Source organism: Falco peregrinus, chromosome 2, assembly GCF_023634155.1.
Source record: "Falco peregrinus isolate bFalPer1 chromosome 2, bFalPer1.pri, whole genome shotgun sequence".
Taxonomy (NCBI): Eukaryota; Metazoa; Chordata; class Aves; order Falconiformes; family Falconidae; genus Falco; species Falco peregrinus.
The window spans coordinates 108712279-108734122 of NC_073722.1; the positions used below are offsets into that span (position 1 = coordinate 108712279).

The 21844-nt window shown below is 38.3% G+C and overlaps 1 protein-coding gene across 3 annotated transcripts in view; it reads right to left on the reverse strand.

Annotated features, from left to right (window-relative positions):
- Positions 1–21844, reverse strand: part of NCOR1 (nuclear receptor corepressor 1) — a 73779-nt gene that overhangs the window by 51487 nt on the left and 448 nt on the right. For 2 of the 3 annotated variants that reach the window (XM_055795151.1, XM_055795150.1), the window contains exons 2-5: positions 7801–7978; positions 5951–6090; positions 3585–3780; positions 1023–1205 (exon numbers count right to left, since the gene is read on the reverse strand). In XM_055795151.1, the coding sequence (XP_055651126.1) occupies positions 1023–1205; positions 3585–3780; positions 5951–6090; positions 7801–7908 (627 nt within the window). In that variant the 5' untranslated portion in view covers positions 7909–7978. Of the gene's footprint in view, positions 1–1022; positions 1206–3584; positions 3781–5950; positions 6091–7800; positions 7979–21431; positions 21522–21844 lie in introns of all 3 variants that reach the window. The other variant, XM_055795152.1, reaches the window with a different exon arrangement.

The following is a 21844-nucleotide window of genomic DNA, read 5'->3' on the forward strand; positions in this document are numbered from 1 at the left end:
TAGTACTTGCTGATTTTGTGGAAAAGTGAACAAACAAACAAAAAGATAGGCATCGTTTAACACACAGCCAGGTATTTAATGACATTCTTTTTTATTTTTGTGCTGAAGGTCACTTTACAGGTCATTAAAATTCAGATGGAATGAAATGCTTCCAGACCATAAAAACATATCACTCCAAATAGTTGTCTATTTATTATCCTGGACCTACAAGTTAACAAATCCTATAGCATAACTAATTTCCTACAGAGTTCCCACTTAAAAAACGTAATGCTGGCACTATTTCTATCTGGATCTTTGAAAGTCATAAAAGGAAAAGACGACAAGGACTTTGTTTTTGCCAAGGAGTAACAGATGCCTAGATTAAAGGGTGGGTTTAGTTGGCCACAACAGCTACTGGGAAGGCAACAACTACTGCCAGGAAACATTTCCTTTGCTTCCAAAGGCTGAAGTGCAGCGCTCTGGTGCAAAGCACAGCCAGGACCATACCAAAAAAGGTGATACTTCCTCCTTTATTTCTCTGCGCTGTTTACTCACACCCCTCCTACTACACTTTCCCCCCAATGCTGACCTTAGCTCCAGATGTTAGGATCTCTTGCCCTTGTGAAAGCAGATGATCCAGGGACTTCTGTACAAGCACTGGCTTTGGAGATGCATGCAAGGGATTCTCCCCTTGCACAGACTGAGAAAGAATAAAGATGACAGCCTCCCCTCACCCAGCAGTCATCTTTAAGGCTGAAACTGCAGTCATGGTGCCCTTGTTTCACTAGTCGTCTAACAGAAGTTTAAAATATAAAGCCATCCACTGTTGGTGTTACTACGTGGCTTTCTCCTACTTTCAAAAACACCTAAAGCTATGTGATGTTCAATCCACTTAAATGTTTTAACAAAATCATATACATAACCTTCCCTTTTTAACTTGTTCAGTTGGTTCACGTAACCAAAAATTCACCACCAACAACAAATGAAGTTTTTCCACACCTTCTTCACTGGCAGATAAAAACAGTAGTGTCTGCTATGCTTACTTGCTTTTTCTTCAGTTTAAGGATTTGCTGTTCAACTTTCGCAATTTCGCGATCTACACGGTCCATGCTCTGTATCAATTCTTCCTTTGACAGCTTTGAAGGTGAAGCATTTTGGTCCTCCCCACAAGGCTGACCAGAAATTGGAGAAGATGGTCCCTCATGTTTTCCTCCAAAAGATGGGTCCTTTCATGGGGACAGGAGATGGGGTGGGGGTGTGGGGGAGAAATTGAGAGAAATTTGGTCATATTGATAACATAGGTGAGTGTTCAGTAACCAAACTAGCATGCGTGAATTAAAAAGAATTTCCAGTTAATCTGTATCTCTGTTGAAGAGCTAAGTTAAAGCTTAATATTTCAAATTATTAACACTATAAATATTTTAGAACTGACAGCCCATTTCACAGTCTACCTTTAAAAATAACAGCACATTTCAACATTGAAACCAAACCTTGAAACCAAAATGAGGATCAAAACATCTCACTTTAAAAAATGTGTCTTCATAACTGTAAACACTATCTTTCTCCTTTAAAGCAAGGGTTACTTGAGAACAAGTGCTCAATACTCTGCACGTGTATAGATGAGGATATTCTTGAAGATAACCATGACGACCCTGATAAAGTGTATCTGGAGTCAGCTGTGGTTATAAAAGGACTAAAGAGAAGTGATGACTTAAGAGAAGACAGGTGCCCTGGTTTCACCTGGAACAGTTAGTTTTCTTCTTAGTAGCTGGTACAGTGCTGTGTTTTGGATTTTGTGTGAGAATAATGTTGATGACAGATGTTTTTAGTTGTTGCTAGTTAATGTTTATACTAAGTCAAGGACTTTTCAGTTCCTCAAGCCTTGGCAGCAAGACAGCTAGAGGGGCACAAGAAACTGGGAGGGGACACAGCCAGGACAGCTGACCCAAACTAGCCAAAGGGATACTCCATACCATAGATCATGCTCAGTATATAAACTGGGGGGAGTTGGCTGCAGCCAATCATTGCCTGGGGACTGGCTAGACATCAGTCAGTCAGCAGGAGGTTAGAAATTTTATTGTGCATCACTTGTTTTTTCTCCTTTCCCTTTGGATTTTATTCCTCTCCCCTTCTCCCTCTTTTTCATAATTATTATTGTCGTTCTTATTATAGTTATAGTAACTGTTATAGTTATTATTATTGTTTTGAGTCACTCCCACTCCCATTTCATTTTAATTATAAAATTGTTCTTATCTCAACCCTCAAGTTTTACATTCCTTTCCAATTTTCCTCTCCACACTTCTGGGGGTGGGTGGAAGTGAGTAAGCGTGAAACTTAGTGTGTGGTACTTAGTTTCTGGCTGGGGTTAAACCATGACAACAGGTTACACTATTCATTTGGCTTTCACTTTTCTTGCCTCTGCTTTTTTGTCTGTTCCCAAACAACATATTCCAACGCGCTTCATGTTCTAGTATCAGCACTATTGCACCTTGTCTTTGTTTATGTCATCAGACCATCATGCTCCATGACTACCTAGCTGGCAAACACTAGATCGCTCATTCAAGCCAATCTGCCTGAAAGATGACGCGTCCAAATGCCACTTCTCCTCGAGATAATACTAGGCTGTATTTCTAAATTGAGACAGTAGATTTCTATATGTAGCGCCTGGATAAAAATTCAGTTACATGCAAGCATGTTCACATTGAATGTCTTGGCTCAGATTCTTCAATCCACTTTGATCTCATCTTTGCTATGCAACAGAGCAAGTTACTAAGAAATCACATGCTATCATTTTACTTCACAGAGAGTTTATTCACATGATAAGAGGAATGGTAGAGAAAAAGCAAGGCAAGTAATCAACTTTTTAAATCCTGGTGCCTATTAGCTTTTGAACCTACATGGTGAAAATTTTTTTAAGATTATCTGAATTTAGAGACCTGAGAGCTCACCTTCAGAAGTCACACCCATTATGCACCAGCTTTTTGATGCATGAAGCTGCGTGCATGCATGAGAGAAGATATTAAATATTCATTTAAGAGACATTTGTCTGCTCTATACAAATTTCTCAAATCAATATTCAGTATCTACAATAGAAAATATCCCGACCAAACTAGACTGTCCTAGATTTACCCAAAATGAGCCAGTGACAAGTATAATTAGTGTTACATAAATAAGCAGATTCATTTCAAATGTTTAAAAGGGAAAGGGGGCAGCGGGGAGTACTTCAACCATTCAGTACAAATATTAATTACAGAAAAAATGGACTTGCTTGCATTTGCCAGCAGCTTGCAATTGAAAAGCAGAAATATTTCATGCACTATACTGTAATGTTTGCAACTGAGGTTTTAATGACTTAAAAGAGTGTGTAGGGGCAACTCAGAACTCCAGTCTCTTTACTGTGTTTGAGGTAGATTTATCTTCTTGGTCTTTTTATAAAAGAGTAACACTGACTCATGAGCAGTTTGTAATAGTATGTAGAATTAGTTTTCTGGGATTCAAGAATGAGCCTAAACAAATAAAAAAAATTACCTAACAGAAAAAAAATTCTTAACTCACTGTAACATAGGAAGTTACATCTTTAGCATCATATTAGAAAATGGCTTTACCTTCTTAATATCCGCAGATCTCAACCCTTCCTGCAGAGGATGTACTAAAGGCAAGACAGTAGCTGCACTGACACGCTGAAAATGGGAATCAGAGACTTGTTCAAGACGTGGTCGCTTAGATTCCAGTGAATCATGATCCGTCTGAGATGGACCTGGATGAAATTGCTGTTCATATCCGGTTCTCCTTTCTTGAGGCCTAATATACAGAAGACAAAATATTAAATATATATTTGCAAGAAAATTATTTTGTGTTCCTCAACCCTTTTCAAATATACAGGAGATGCCATTTAGTGAAACTCCCTCTAAACAGTAAGGCAGACATATTTTTAAGTATGATCTTCAGAAATACAACAGTTAAAATACATTGAAAAAGAGAAAATTAACTTCCGTCTTAAAAAGACACTGTTTAAACACATCCCTATCATTACAAACCCTTAAAGAAACTTAACACTGCTACAGTGATATTGTTCAAATCATAGCTCTGATTCAAATTATAAAAAAACCAAACAAACTATGAGATAAATATAGTACTACAGCCACTGAACACAGATGGCCACAACAGCTCCATTATTTCATTTTTGCATTCAAGTAACTTTTAAATATACACAGCGTGCTTGAAATGAGCCATGAGTCTATCTGGAACTTGATCTCTACTAAAATGCTACTAAATGACAGAAACAGCCACTGATTGAAACCACGAGTTATTTAAAAACTCCTCCTTCTCAGAAAAATGCAAAAGAACAGTATCACTAGCTTCTTTACAGTGCAATGCACAGGATGTCCATAAAAGAACTCCATAAGCTTCAACATCTTCCTATGAAGTGCCACTGAAGAGATGACAGCAGTTTCCTGTATTTTGCCAGAACTACTAAATAAGCTTTTACAAATTTACAATGCAGGGGGAGGGATGGGGGAGATTTACTTCTGCTATAAACTGAAGTTTTGAGAACTCTAAACGCTACTAGGATTCTCAGCAATAAAAATAGAGCCTTACTGACATTTTGGTGACACAAGATGAAGGGAATATGCAAGCCCCAGATTTCACTATCATCAAGTTATTTCTGGGAATATTCTAATGAGATTTTAAGCTAAACCAGTATTTACATAACATTCATCATTGGTATTTGTTCAGAACCAGTTACCTCAGTTATAGCCAAAATAAACTGCTAGCAGTAATCAGCATATAAAGTTGCTACTAGCAGATATACTTACCAAGAGTTCAAGACAAAAATACATGAGGTTGTTAAAAGCAATAACACTTGCTTACAACTGTACATCAGCATACCAATACGCTAAAGATTTGAGGCGCATAAATCACATAGTAACCTCTCTGCTAAACAGAAGCATATTTTTGCTGACTTCCTACAGTCCAGTTATTCGTATTCTGATTTCTAAATTTGGTTTTCCGAGTACATCCAATATTCTTCAGGTATAGAGTCATATGAATGCTTGACACTGTTTGAAAACCTTCTTGAGTCTATCAACCTTACAGTTATACACTAATGTGTGCTGAACATTCATCAATTGCCACCATGAAGTAACCCATTTTACTGACAAGTAGGATATTACCAATCTGAAACTAAATTGCAACATATGATTCACTGTAGCTGTTCACTACACTTGTCCTCAGTTAACCTGCTGGACCCAGATCAGTTGTATCTACTTACACAGAGACAGAAATGGTATACGAGACTGACAAAAAGGATATTTAGAACAAATTATACGAAGCTGTCAAGTGTCTTGCCAAAAGCAGCACACACTCTCATTTAGTTCCCTGTGCCTAGAAGTCCATTTTGTGCCACATTTCAGTGTTTTACAATTCTTACAACTCAAATACTCAATTAACTTTGTTGTTTCTTACTTGCCCAGCCACACAGATACCATCTGTTGAACAAGCAAGCCTAATCTAGGACATATGACAAGTAATATTCACACTGTAACAACGCTTGCACTTGTTGCTTCTACCCAGTAAGTTAAAATTATCCAAGGGTACAAACTTTACACACTTTGAGCCTAAACAGCATTAAAAGGTTTGTAATATGCACTTGGATTCTCAGAAGTTACTGGTTTTAGGAGAGGTGTGGGAAAAGTGAAGCGGGCTGTCACTTCCTGTCTGCAAAACAAATGTATCAGTTAAGCCAAAGGAACTGAGGAATTACACAACAGCTACAACACTCAAACACAGGAGACCGGCACTGTTACGACAATGGAGCACCAATTAATATAAGTCAAGTACTTAGACAAAAAACTGTAGAACTCAAAAGCCTTTCTATTCAGTTAAATTCAGTAAAGTTAAAACTAACTTTACAGAAAGCACAGACTCATAGAAGATGCATGTTCGTATACTTCAAAAACAGCATCCTCACCTGTCAGAGCCTGGGTGAAATTCAGAAAGCAAGGAAGGCCTGCGCCGAAGTTGCTGCTGCTGTTGCTGCTGCTGCTGCAAGAGCTGGGTTGCCTGACTGACTTCCAGGTGAGACGAACGATAATCAGGAACTGCAAATTCCTAAATGAAACACACTTCCATGTAAACAAGAACAAAGGTACAAAAGACAGATCAAAAGCATTTGGTGTCACAGAATTATCATTTCCAAAGATAATAAATACAAACCAAGACCAGATCACCAAAGCCTTATTTCACCTAAAAAAATAAAGTTTGTAAATGGCACTTCTAAGTTCTAAATGAACTTTAAAGAGATGACATACTTCACCTAATTTATTAACAGCTTCAACAAAACATAAATGAGTCAGCAGCAGCAGAAGGTCCTTAAAAAATATATCCTTTAATATTGATTTTGCACGTCCAGCTACAAAGTGGTAAAATGAAAACGTATTTCAGCAACCCTAAGACAATTTCTTCCGTTATCACCTCAAGACTTCTTTGTATCAGACACTGTTAACTAGGACTAAGAGTCAGACAAGATGCATCTTCTGACTGATATAAATTATAATTAAAGCGAAGTACAAGACAATTTATTTGTACATACAGGTCTTTGACAACCTGCTTTTAAAAATTATATGCAGCTGTCATTAACCGAAGAGAAGCTCTACAAGACACAACAGGTCATTACCCATAAGATTTCATTTTTACAAGTTATCTAAAACTAAATACAGAGCAAGCCAAAAAGCTCCAATTCTTAAATTTCCTTTTGCAAACATGTAAGTAGAACAAAACGTCTAAAGTATCTGTAGCAGAAGGAGAATTTCATTAAACAAGGGAAACCTGAGCTGTTCTAAAGCCAACAGATAGTCCTCCACAGCCTAACAAGCTATAGAGAGCACAGGATAGCAGAATAAATACTCAGCAGAAATGACCAAGTAGGAGATTCTTAGAAATCCACCATCTCAATTCTGGCTAGCAGAACACACCTAGCTGGAAGCACTAGTACATCTGCTTTGACAAAATGGAGAGTATAATGCAAGTTTTTACACTTCAGATTCACATTCTCCACCTTGCACACAGACTTTGTCAAGCACTAAATTTAACTTATAGAGAACCTAGCCCAGTACTCCTTACACCGAAGAAGGAAAGATGACTATGGGTTCACTTCTTACGCTCCTGGGCCTAAAAAAGAGATTAAATCCCCATAAAAATTTAGTACCCACAACAGCCTCAAGAGTCCAGACTCTCAAAGTATTTGTTACACCCAGAACACTGCATTCATATTAAATGCATACTAACTGTAGACAGATTATTTGCACATTCTTGAAACATTATGGCTATCGATGCATACAGACTCTGCCACAATTACATTGGACAAACTTAGTATGATGACTAAACATTAATAAATTAAACCAAGACTACAACAAAAGTTTATGATCACAATCCTTAGCAAATTTATTCAAAGCACAAGAAACCAATGATAAAACCAGGAAGTTTATATTAATTCCCCGTGATAAAGATACAGAATTTAAAAACTCAGTTTTCTGTCAAAAAAACAAGTAAAAAAGCAGATACATATATAATCTTGAAGCAAAATGCAGTGCTTTCAGCAAAAAAAAGGAGGGCAAACCAAACCACCTCATCCCACAACTATTTACCTAAGGGACACTGGCAGCAGCTCTCCTCAGCAGGGTGTACTGGTCTGCAACTCCACTGTTTTCAAATATGAATGACTTGTATTACATCGGTTTAAAAAAAAATATTAATCCCATTTGGTACAGCAAACACCCAAATTATACTCTTGCTAAATTTGTAACCCTCATGTCTCCTTACCTGCTGGTGTCGGGTGCTGGGGAAGGTGTACTGGACAGAGTGAGTAGGGTAGCGACTCTGTTCTGTGCTGAATGCTCCTTGGTTAGGAGGGTAGCCTGAACTTGACATTATCAGAGAAGAAGTCTTCACAAAGCTGTGAGATCAAGACCAGCAAGCAATCATGTTTCTAGGAAACCGCCTAAAGGAAAAAAGATCACTGATAAGCACTGAAGTACCAGATGTACTCACAATACATTACAGCCATAGTCACCTAAGCAAAACAACCATTACCAGTAAAAGCTTTTTCCTGATGTATTTATTTAATAGGTTATTCTAGTCTGAAACATGTTAACGGGTCTTAAATGGGCTCAAAATGAGACATGTCAGCATAGTCTACACAAAGATTTGAGGATTATATTGGCGGAATACAGAATTTTACCAGTTACCGGTTGAATTAGGAGGATTTTAAGAGAAAAGTAGGTCACTAAATAAATGTTAAAGAGGTTACAATAGTCTATAGATGGACCTTTTATTTACAGCAATTTTCTTTAGCAGAACATGAAGTTTACTTTCATTTCTTTTACAGAGTTTTTGGATTCTCTAAACTGCTTCTTACTTTCAGATTCAGGTATTTAGGGCTGCTTTACTCAATGCCACCTACAGTTCATTAAACCACAGTGTATTAGTCAAGCCCTAAAATACTATAACCATCTAACAGCAGCTTTACAGAAGTAGTTAGCAAAAAAGGCAGTCACAAAGAAAAAAAAAAAAACAATACCATGTCAACTGACATAGTTTGTCTGATAGGGTGCCAGAAACTGAATATACTCTGAAGCCTTGAAACAATCCTGCTCAGTTAACATTCAGTGACTACTTTGCCTCTGTTGTATTCTCTAGCTACAGATTAACAGTGAACAGTGAAATGTGTACTGATCTGGGGAAGATTTTAAGTAGTGAAAAAATCCAGACAAGTTCACTAACAAAGTCCAAGCATCTATGAAGCTGTGTAGTTGCAGCTGCTGAAGATCAGAAGACACTGACTAAACACTGCACCCACCGGTGCTTTCAGCAGGTAAATCATGGCTCTAACCAAAAAAAGCAGGACATTATATATACATTTTAAACAAAATATATTTCTCTCTAATAGCTCAAAATATGTAATCCTTGGGAGCCTATGTATTAACTACAGAATTCTATCAGACCTGTAACAAATTCTCAGCCTCTGGTCCAGAGCCTAGCAGACGTATCAGACCTTCAAATAAAATAACTGTTGATCCCTGCCTAGATGCCTTCATTTCAAAGCACATTAATCTGCAGCCTTTCACAAACATCACATGTAAAGTTATACTTCTGAACTGAATTTTCCATTAACAGTCAATAGACAAAATCAGCTCAGGAAAGGATCAGTCACAGTGAGCAATACAAACATATTAAAGTTTGTCTCATGTTGGGCTCCCCCCCCTACCTCTCCAAAAAAATACATACACTGGACTATCAGAAAAATGAGACAAATTTAGATTTCTCTCTTAAATCTGATTTTCAGATACAAAGAATCAAAGAAAAAACTAGTTTCTCTTTCAAAGCAATACTACAGATCACTAGTTGTATGCTTTATAGTACCTATAATTCATATCCAAGTGTCAAGTTCTAACATAGAATTCTTCACCATTAACATTTGTTATGCTTCACCATTCATACTACATTAATTACAGTACATCTTTACCCACTACGTGATGGTCTAATAGGTCTGAGTCACATGCTTTCCATTTCATCAAGAAGCAGTGTCAGGAAGCAAGCAGTTTGAGCTAATACACGTTGTGATAGTTGCAAGCTATAGTACCTGAACACTCAGATGTATTCCTAAGTCCAAACCACAGCAAAAAGAAAACCTTTGATTTTTCTCTCTCAATTTCTGTGAAAGTCCATGTAAAACTATGGCATATAGCTATCAGCTCAATCAAATATTTACTGATGTAGTAACTACTCCAATCACAGCCTGGTGAACATTTATTATTAAATGAACAATTGGCTCCAGGGTATAAGGATACTCAAACAATTTAAGGTTACAAAAGTAAAAATCTTAGCCTGGTGGATTGCTGATGCCCTAACTTATGCTACCTCACCAGCTTCACATGCAAGCTTCATCAGAACATGGAAAATGACTAACTGGATTTTATATATCCATATGCCTGCTACACCTTAAAAATGGTAGTGAGGAATAAAGACAGTAATACCAGGCCTGACCAAAACTCACTTTAGCCCAATATGCTGTGACTGACAATGGCCAGCAGCAGCCATTTATGAAGCATGTACCAATACCTTCCCAACAAACTCTCCAGCCTTCTGCTGGCTCCCCGAGACACAGCTTGTGGCTCAGGGATTCCTTGAGTCAGAGCTGTTTTGTTTAAGATTTCTTAATGGCTTTCTCCTCCATTGGTTTGTTCAGCTGTTTTCTGAACTAGTCTAAACTCTCAGCATTGAGAGCTGCTTGTTGCAAGAACTTCCACAGTTTAGTGGCACTTTGCATGAGAAACCATCAGCTTTTATTCATTTTGGACCTGTTACCTTCCTTTGATAGCTCTAGTTTCCACATTGCAACAGATCAATAGATCTGCAAACAGATCTATTTCATATTCTTTTTTCCCCCTGGTGCACATGTGATTCTGTAAATACTGATCATATCCCTCCAGTGTGTCTTTTCTATGCTGAAGAATCCTAGCCTACCTGGCTGTTCCTTGTCAACCACTTCCAAACCTTCTCTAGTTCTCTGGTACCTGTTCCGAGGCACAGGGACCCAGAAATGTACACCAGATTCAGGGAAAGTAATAGTAAATACCCATCCTGTTCATATTCTCTTCCCTGACATGCTCACCACAGACAGGTAGATCTGAAGAATCTGGAAATGAAGAGGGGATCAGGAGAGCACCCACCTGAAAAACTGCACACAAATATAGGCCAACCACTGCATGATTCAAGGTCCTTTCTAGTTTCTCTCTGTCAAGTTATATCTCTTTATTTTCTTAATATTCAGTCAAACCCACAAGTTGATCATTAACCCAGGTGCTGAAAGGTCAATCCACACTCACTTTGTACAATGCTAAAAAGGCTATTTCTCCATTCACAAGAACTTTAGCGTACAGATTGCTAGGACTGTGTCAAACTGAGCCTTGAAATCTTCATTGATACAAGAAACTTTCACAGACAATAGCCATGAGAGGTCCTGCCCATCTCTCCAGATTCTGTCCTACCATGGAAAGATGAGGGGGAGGAGGGGGGCATGGCACACAAGCGTGAACATCCTTCATCCATCCAACAATGTTAACTCAGACCCCCTATCGCACAACCTCCAAGTTTTAAATAATACATATGAAAACATTCAGTCTAATGGCCTTCCTACTGAGAACTGCAAGTATGATTACGTTAGTAGCATCGTAATAAAAATCAATAATAAAAAAAAGTGAAACAAATAAAAGCTGCCAACAGAGGAAGGCAACAGAAATGGCATTAGAGGTTATAATCGTGGTCCATAAGAGACATGTAAAGTGAAGAGGAAAAAAAAAAAAAAAAAGAGAAAACATGAAATGGTGGGGTTGCGTTATTCTTCCTCCCCAAGATAAATGACACAACAGCAGGAAGAGATAAGGTCAGTAACAGCAGAGGAAAATACATGGTTACATATTGGCAATTAGAAGGTGGGGAGGGAACTAAAGGATGGGGATTCTGCATAGGATCTGATTTCTTTCAAGACAGAATCAACACTGTAGTACAAAAACATGTAAAATGCCATTAAAGTACAGTATTTCCTCCCTCTAAGCCTCCTTCTCTTGCTACAGACACACGTGCCTGCACGCGCTCCTAATTTGACCTCCCTACATGCCCTGGAGACCCCATCTTATCTCCCAGTCTCCTACATTATGAGCTTGTTCACACTTTCTGCCATATGGGGGGGGGGCATGCAGTGGGAGAGTTTTTGCCAATATTTGATAACAGAATTACCACCAATATTCTGCTCATCTCTCCCCATCTTACTACCTTAATTCTGCAATTGTGAATTTAAGTACTTCAGCTCTTGTTTCTCTGCAGGCAACCTTATGACCTTTCATCTATAAACATCTGCGCCTCTCTTCAGCATCTGCTCGCACATATCCAGCGGACGTACATAATTCTTAATCAATATATTCCTTGGTCAGTGAGGGCAATGCCAGCTTCCTGCTGTAACCTCTCCAAGGTCCATACGTCCAGATTGTGTTTAAATACAGCAGGTTTTTTGCATAAAATTGTAACAGTGTGTGTAGACTGTAAACAACCTCATCCGGGCTTTCCTCGCTGCTGCATCCTTCCATCAGTCATGACAAACTTAGTCTTGCTCCACTCAAATCCAATCAGATTCCTCCTCAAAGCTTCTCGCTATTAACTCTCTCTGCCTCTCTGATCCTCCTACTGGTTCCCTCTGCTCTGCCAAAACAGAGGCTGCTCATCTTTATTTTCAGCACCCTCGACAAATTACAATACAAGAAATCAGCTTCCAACCCTGCTCACTCAATGACAGCAAGAATCTATTTTTCAGACCTTTGCACATTATTCTGCAAGGTTTCTCACACGAACATTTACAAGAGCTGTTACAGACTTTGGAATTCTGCCTTAAAAGTCTCACAAAGACAAACTTAGGACACAAACACTTTCATACGGCTCCCAACCAAGATGGCAAATTTGCTGTCTTGCAGTACACGGAGACAATCAGAAGGAGCAGAAAAATATTTCTTGTTTTGTACTTCAGAACCCAGTACATTCTGCTGTAGTGCCCCATTTCACGGACATCCCCAGACTCTGCGGTAAAACATATAAGGGATGGGGAAACCCAGTAGTGTCAAATGGGCATTTAAAAAAAAAATATTAAAATTACAGGAGAAGTGGGAGCAAAGAGTCAAAAAAGAAGTCTAAAGATACCTAGCTGAGAAAAAGCTGTGACAAGAGTAAGTTTCAGGAACTGTGGACAGATACTGGGCCCTGTGCTAATTTGAGCTTCTTGGGCAAAGGAAATGATTTAATGATGTTTATTTCTAAAGGTATGACAATATTTTTCTCTTTGGCCAGCTTAAACTACTGAACAGATCCAATTCAGACTTCCCCTTAAAAGCTATTGCTTGCACTTACAATTTGTCATATGCGGAGAATTTTGAGCAAGTTACAAATAATTTAGGACTGGGTATTATCATAGCAACAGTTATAGCGTAATTTCAGATTCGGTTTCTATGAGGTAATATTAATTTGAACAATATCTCTTGATCTCCAGATCTCAAAATGCTTCAAAAAGAAGCAGCAGTATGTACTATCTTCAGTAGACACACGGGAAAATGAGTCACAGAAAGGTTAAGAAATCTATCAGACTACCCAGGAAATAGTCAATGACTGAATCAGAAATCAGACCTGTGTCTTGCAGCACTTAAAGTAGGCAAAAATTAGCACTGCTGGAGAAAAGCAGTTCTTCACTTGGGAAAATACAGCAGGTCAAAACCCGTGACTGTTTTTAGCAGGCCAGTTCGCCCAAACCACTCAATGCACAGCCACACAAACATTTACAGCAGCAGGAGGGAAGGGGCCGAGAGGCCAGACGGGTGGCAGAGGCACCTACTCACTGCTTGTGGAACACCCATGTCTCCTACTCTTACGTTCACCTTCACGGATAAAAGATTAGTCTCATGGGTAGACTGAATTTTTCTTCACATATACGAAACAAGCTAACACTTTTGCATTTAGAGTAATTTTCATGCCATCTTGAAGTACTTAACCAACATTTGCTAATTAAATTTCATACCCTTTTGGGAATTTTCCTCATCTTGTATTTGAGCAAAATAATTGTGATATAAGGAGCGCAAAGAATTAGATTACAGTCATATAAGGCTTAAACCGAGTTGGGGGATTTTGGTTTTAGATCAGCAGCCTTAGTAAATTGAGCTCTGATGTAACTAACCTATGGCAAAACAAGGAAGGCTCTGCCTTATGCAGGGGATCTACAGCAAATCACAAAATCAATTCAGGAATATTTATTCGAAGTTTACTCTATTGAGAAAATGAAGAGTGAACGGGCTGTTTCAGCAGTGGTTCAAAAGGCTTATCCAAAGCGTGATACCAATCCTTGTGAATAATTCTTTATGTGATTTCACTTTATAAAAAGGTAATGAAACAATCTCATAAAAAAATAAACAAACCAGAAGAGGCCGCATTTAAGGACCAACCTATTTAACCACAATAACTAGATTTCATGAATTACAGACCTATGCACTGTACCTTCAAAACACAATGCTCCAACTCACATACAATAACAGAAAATTACAAGTAGAGAGTCACATAAGCAAAACCCTTCAAGAGTATTGCTAGATTGGCAAAACAAGTCTTCTTAATATTTTTTATTTTGTCAGATAACCATAAATCTGTTCAAACACTCAAGCAAAAACATCAAATTTGCATCTTGGGGATATGCCACACACAAGAGCATACTAACATGCACATTTCTGACAGATCTCTAACAAGAGCTTAACAGGTCCAACCTCCATATAAAAAATTATTTATTCAAACTAACAGACACAATAAAAGGCTAAGTGTTACCATCTAAAACTCCAATGCTCAGAACATTACGGGTACTGTTACAAGCTAGGACTGACTTAGCATTCCAGAAGTCTTAACTAAAAGAACACTTGACACTTCAAGAGCAGTTATTAGTCCTTCAGTCACTGCCTTAATGTCCAATTATCAGCATAGTCTTATAGTTACTCAGAAAAAGAACGAAAAAAAATTGGTGACAAATAAAAGAAGTTTGAATTCAGACTGTTCTATGTTAACCGTTCAAGTCGATTTCACAAAGTTCTGCTAAGTATTTTGGGATGGGATGGGAAGTGAGAAAATCAGCTACAGAATCATTACACAGGACAATCATAACAGAGACAGGGTTTTCATTCAAGAACCTACCAGAAGGATGATGCCTGAGCAGATTCAAGATAATGTTGTGCTTTAAAAAAGAACTGAAGGAAGCGTACTCCAGTTACAATATCCAAAGTTACAGGTGTGCTTTTAAGTATGAAAATCCATTGGGCATATCCCCCAAAAGATGAAAGATTCTTTGCATGCTACAAGCAAAAACTGTTAATAGATCAACACTGAAATTAAAGACGATTAAATAGCCATTACTGAAATTATGTTCCAGAATACTGTGCTTCCCATTTTTGCAGAACACAGACATCATCCTCAAAGCTCAGGACCTCTTCCACACTTTCTGTAATCTTTTTCCACTCGGTTTTACGTTGCAGAATACTCTGAAGCTCATAGTCAAAGCATATGGGCATATGTTATGTTATTAGAATGAATAGAAACAATGAACATATTTTCTCCAAGTTGAGACCAACTAACTGCTGAATTTTCCATAACAATCCCGCATGTGCAAATGCCTTTCCTTCTTCTTTGACAGATATTTACAATATACCACAAATTCCTGAGAACTTTAATCTCACATAGTTGCACGCCATCTACTCACAAGGTTGACGTAAAAATTGCTATTTCTATCCCTGCTAGAAATACAGTAAAAAAATTAAGATCTACATGGGCTATGTTTTGCTAGCAACACTAAATAACACTCTCTCCATTAATTATTAATGTCGTATGAATCAAGTCATAAATACAGCAATGGGGGTATCTGAAAAAAAGGTGTTAAGAAAAGCCCAAACATCTGAATTTGACCCTTCTCACACTCCTGAAATTTCCACTAGTGTATAACATCATCTTATTTCTAAATGTCCAAAGCATTAACTCACAATTATGCTATACATTGTCTGACATATTCTCCATGACACGTAAGCATGGTATACTTTAATTCAGCCAATTACAGTAAGTGACAGAAGTCAAGGAGCATTACAGCCATCAATTCAAGATGTCACATATAGTCTATACTAGCAAGACTTTTCCATCTGCATCACAATAGCTAAAAAATTAAAGTAGGATTTTATACTTCAAATTTTAATAGAAAAAAATTTCCATTAACAGACTACTAACTCCTCCAAGTACTTAAGTAATAGGTTTTGGAACATTAAATATTGAGTACGTATTAAAGAGTACTTCAAAACAATTTTTGTTGCCATTCAAGAAGTTGAATATGGGTTGCATGCCTGCATATGCAATTTACAACCAAACTGTTGCCAAAGCTCGTTACACTTCATCTTAAAATAACAGTTTCACTCTCTCTCTCTCCTGCTAGGTAACTACAAATACAAATAGAATTTGTGCTCTACCAAAATGAGGTCGATCAAATTCAGCTGACAAGATACTCCTCTCCAGGAAATTCTATTTTAATCTCTCCTGTAATTTATGATCTTAAAGAAAAGTTGCTAATACATGATATCAAGACCTAGGCTATACACAACTTTGCTATATTATATGAGGGATCATAATAGGAAAAACTGAGATTATGACGACACCTTCAGAGGCTTCTAATTGCTGCCCACTTGCCTCACAAAACAAAATAGAAAAAAAAAAAAAGGAAGAGAGGGGTGCTGAGTGTATACATTTCAAATAAAGGTACATATTTTCAGCATCTGCTCACCAGTTAAAGTGCTAACAGACTGGGGTACACAGAATTCCTGAGGGAGGAAACCTCCTCTTCTAAGTTTTATAGAGGAATAGCACTCACAGATTGTGAAGGAGCCTATCCAGCTCCCTTCTGCCAAGGAGGGTCACAGTAACACCAAAACTATCCAAAAGAGGTAGGAGGAAGCCCTTCATGCAGAAATGGAAATTAAGGATGTAGACATTTCCTTGACTGAAAGTACCACTAATCGCTGATTTAAACCAAAGAACAATATAAACATTACAAGGTTTTCTGATTTTACAAGTATATAATAGAAGAGTAGATAGCTTATTTCCTAAAGACATTGAAAACATATTTTGGTTTTCCCAGCAACACCAGATTCTTGTTCTTGGTTGTCCCAATATAGCAAATAGTGTGCAGCTAACATGCACCCTAAAAAATTTTCATAAGCCAAAACCCAGAAACCGAATCTACAGAACTGAATGTCCAAAGCAAACCCTACAAAGTCCAAACACTGCACAGATAAGGTCTCTCATTCACAAAGGAAGAAGCTTCTGATATAACTGCAACAGTTCCCAAACCCCAGACATCTACCTTACGCCTTTTGAAGGACCCTGTCCCTGCCACAGGAGTAATTCAACTGGTCATGGAACATCAACTGAAGCCTTCAGACTTCACCCACAAAACTGTAAGGTGGAACAGAAACCAACCCAAGCATCCTCCAGTGTACCAGTCTGTAGCATGCAAGACGTTCAAGAGATGCTATGCAAACAGCAGCAATAAGAACCATGAGAACCTTCCTCAGCAAGTCATCCTTGCTCATGAGTTAGTGTCCACCAACTCATTGAGGTTTACTCAAATTCACCTACTTCCTCCCATTTCACATATGATTTAGAAACAATCATGATGATCTCAAACTTAATAAATATCATACACTATGGATAAAATACTCTTTCAAAACAGTTTTTGTTTCTCCCTCTTGGACTGAAAGCACAGGTACTTTAAAAACAACTACTGCACATGAATTTATTCTTTCCCTGTTAATCTGTCTACAGGTAAAACTGCTTTTGACATCATCTAACATGCAAGAATCTATGTGGTTACAGTTTTAAGTTTCCAGCCTCTTCTTTTTTTCATTTGTTATCAAAAGGATATCTGTAGTGGCAGCTTTTTAAAGTAGCTTTGGTTGGGAAAAAGAAATACTACTGGACTAATTCATAATGACTAAACCAATAGCTCCACAAACTACAATGTGTAAGAGAAACCACAGACTATAAAGAAGTGTTCAGGACAAACTATCAGCCTCATCAGTCTCCTCAGTTGACTGGGTTCAGATAAAATCAAGTCCAGATTTTAGCTAAAAATAAAATAAGGTTAAAATAAGAATTTTTTTTTACTGTACCTAAGAGCAATGCCTAGGTCTATTCAGACACTCCACAGGAAGTACACCAGGGCCTTCTGGAAACAAAGCTTATTGTTACTACATTTATGATTAAGTTTGAGATGTTCTGCTTCACAGGGAATGCAACAATATGTAAAAATGTAACTCCAATTGAGACTCACACAACAGCCTCTAGGTCACAGAAAAAACCAAAGAATGGAAAAGATCTTGAACTACAAATGGTACAAGTAAACCTTTATATCTGTGGGGGAAAAAAAAAAAAAAAAACAACAGAACTTCAAGGTTCTAGATATGCCCAAGTCTGATCTTTGAGACCACAGTGACACATCAGCACCTATACAAATAATGGCTATAATCAAACAGATAAGTGACCACATTTATTAAGAAAGGTTTGGGGAATGACATTCCAAGAAAGTGAAGCCATGAAATTACACTGATTGTATGGGAGAATTCCCACCTTTCAGACACCCTGTCTCTGTCAGTACAGCACTTCAGAGGGCATAAAAGCAGAAACAAGAGTTGAAGAATATGAACCTGAGACAAAACCCTACAGTGAATAACCAAGTATATACGGGGGTTTTTTTTATTATTTAAACAAATTCCTCTCCCCCCCCCCCCCCCCCCCCCCAATAACTACTATTAATGAGGTGAAGAGTACAGCATAACTGTAATAATATACATATGTAGTTTGGTGAACAGTACTTGAACATATAATGAACTTATTTGGCCTTAGCTTTCTAACACTGACAAACAGGACAGGAATCAGTAGGTTTCCTAGTTGGTTTATATTCACGTTTGTTAGACATCTTCCTTGAAACGTGAATGCATTTTAATCCATTTAGAGAGCATCCGCTTTTCAGTGTGGCCCCAGGTTCTGCCCAGGAACCCCACCGTTTCATGTGGAGTGTATGGCCTGTGCCCTGCAGCCAGGGAATGCCACTGCGGCTGTTTTCAACTCCCAACAGGATGAGTGTGCCTCACACTTCCGAAGACTACAAAGAGAATTAGCCAAATCCACTTTCCCTGCAGCACAACATAAGGCACAAGCGAATGTATGGCTCAAGAGGACGTACTAAAAGAAACACCGTATTAGTTTAAGTATATGTTATACTTTAACACCTATAAATGAAAAAGGATGAAGTATTTCCATTTTCAGTTTTACCCAAGACTAGTCACTCAACATGCACAGAACTTTTAAGTTCTGGTCAACAGTTTGTCCCAAGTAATCTGCCTGCAGAAAAATTTCATTTCTGAATTTTTCACTGCTGAGAGTTACGAACAATAGGATTTTTCAGAGATGGCTGATGCATCTTTGTGCCAATACAGTACTGTAATTTTGCAATACCCTTTGAAATCGTAAGCAGGTGAAGTCACTGACTTCAAAACCACACAGACCAACATCCTCCTTAACCCTGAAGAAAAAAACTGCATATCAAATCAGTCTGGGAGTGGCAACATTACACGAGTGGCTTAGATGTGAAGCTATTCAAGGACACAGAAACCTTTCTTAGGATACTGGGAGGAAACATACCTTCAAGGTAAGACTGAGCTTTCCGTATGCATACCAACTCGCTAAACTTAAGCCCCACTAGGCCCAGACCACAGTAGTCATTTAACAGATGGTGAATAAACACTGAACTAGCACAGAAGAGGAAGGAAACATCACAAAACACTGTTACTAGATGGAGAATCATTGAAGGAGAGAAGAACTAAAATGGAAGATATATTCAGCACATTCCTAGCTATTTGCATAATGTAGAAATAGCACAAAGTAAATATTAATAGACAGCAGTCCTGCATAGGTCAGAATTTTTATCTGGAACATTTACAGTAGAGAGACAAGGTAACACGTTCAGTTAATAGCTTGTCATCTGAAACACTGATTCATACTTGACTACAGAACATAAATGACTTGAAAAGTTCAAGACTGGCATCCAGGAAACATTTGTTTGCATTATGAAACCACTGTCTGGTTACTAGTCTGTTCTCAAGATTGTACTGTGTTGCAGAGCACCTGCATGAGGCACAGATCCCTTCCAGCTAATGAAATTGTTAAAATCTTAAATTTAAGTAGCTGTGCACACCTGAACTCCAAATAGTATTTCTGATCATGCAAGAAAACTTTCTTTAAAACCATTTTGTAGGCAACTATAAAAGAAGAGGAATAAAACATTTCACCAAAACTTTGGCTGAAAGCTTTGAAAGAGTAAGTTAAATGCCAGTATTAAGAACATAATACCAAAAAAAGGAAAATATTGTTCTGCAATACATAAGATTGTTTCAGTTACTTTCACACATTTAGCAGTAGCTGAAGCAGAGTCAGCCTCCTTTCCTGTGAGCATCTCTCACTCATGCTGTAACTGAGAAATGAAATAACTTAGAAGATGCAGGTTAAAGAACCACTGGAAGGGGACTACAGAGAAGAAACTGAAAGGAAGCTTTAGAGGCTGTCCCTACTTTTACCACAGCTTTTGAGAGAGTTTTCTAGATCCCTTTAGATGACAACAAAAGACATGTATGCCCAGAAAGAGCAACTAAAATGAGTGGTTGCAGGAGATGAAGTGTATTTAAAATAAATCAGCGGCAGCACAACATAGAAAAGTAGATACACTTGGATTTTGCACATGTAATTTCAACCTGGATAATTACTTTTAATTGATTTGTACAATAACTAACAAGCTAGAGAGAAGATAACACTTGTGGAAGCAAACACTTATCACATTCTTGCCACATGTTAAAAAATGTAACTCTAAGAAACACAATTCCAAATGCTGCTCTTTCCTATGCTTCAGTAACAAGATGAGATATTTTAGTGACCAATATCAAAAGTATATTCCAAATTGGTGAATTATACTGCACATAAAGCACAACAGAACTTGTTTTCCTTAGCAGCCTATACTGTATCACAAAGAAAAGCAATATGGAGAAAAAATTAACCATGCTTTTGCAAAAAGGGTCACTGTAGTTGCCTTGTTTCCTCTGAACTTCTGATTCCTTGGGATAAGCACGAAGGTCTTTCATCCCCCAAAACAAGACACCAGATTTCAGCTAACTAGAAACCCACTTCAAATATTACATACTTCCTTTCCAAATGTCAAGGCTGTTTAGTTAATCAGGAATAACAACATTCTGCAGAATAAAACTCCAGTGCAAAATTGCAAGAGATCTGCACGGTCCTCATGTGCAGTGACACAACGCTATGTGTCCGCTTATGCTGTGCCCATGGCCATCCTACCTACCGCAATAATAGAGTTTTTTATAATAGCAATGTTTTTTCCCCCGCAAATCATACTGCCTCAAATAAAAATCCCTGCCTGAGCTCTAGCAGTTCATAACTACAGTGCTATACCTAAAAATACTGCATAATACAAGGATGCTGCCACAAAACCATCTTCAGAACTAGACATCCCCTTCTCATTGTAGTAAGTTGTTTGGGATCTTTTTTATTATTCTTAGGTTACACCAATATTTACAGTCATGAAAAGTTAATATGCTTGTTAAGACCATATCTGTGAAACAAGAAGAAAAAGGTTTTAGACAACAACAGTGTTCAGACTACCTACTTACTTGAGCCTGACTAACACTAACAGTACGTACGTCCATCTACAAGAACCTTGTCTAACTGCAACCGACAGGTTTAAGTACAGAAAAATCAGTAAATACAAAGTTCTTTACCATCAAGTCAGAACCATTCTAGAAAAAGCCACTTTCCATCGTGCCCTCCGGCAGCCCAGAGCTGACAGAAGCTGGGGATGTTTACAGGTCCTATAGGAATAATTCAGCATCAGCAACAACTCCAGGCGGGGCCGGGGCAGGCAGCCCCCAGCGCAGGGGGCCTTCAGCAGCCCCCGCGCTCCTGCCCCAGCGTCCAAGCGGCCGATTTTGAAGAACTGACCCTTATTTTAATTTCTTTTTATATTTTTTTTTAACTTGCACTTTTCCTACCCACAGGCCAGGGATGACCACCCAACACACCGCTCCTCTGGGATTGCTCCAAAAAATTCCCCGCAAGGGCCATCGCTGAGGGCCACCCCCGGCCCTTCCCGCACGCAAACAGCGGCAACAGAGAAAAAACCCGGCGGGCACCG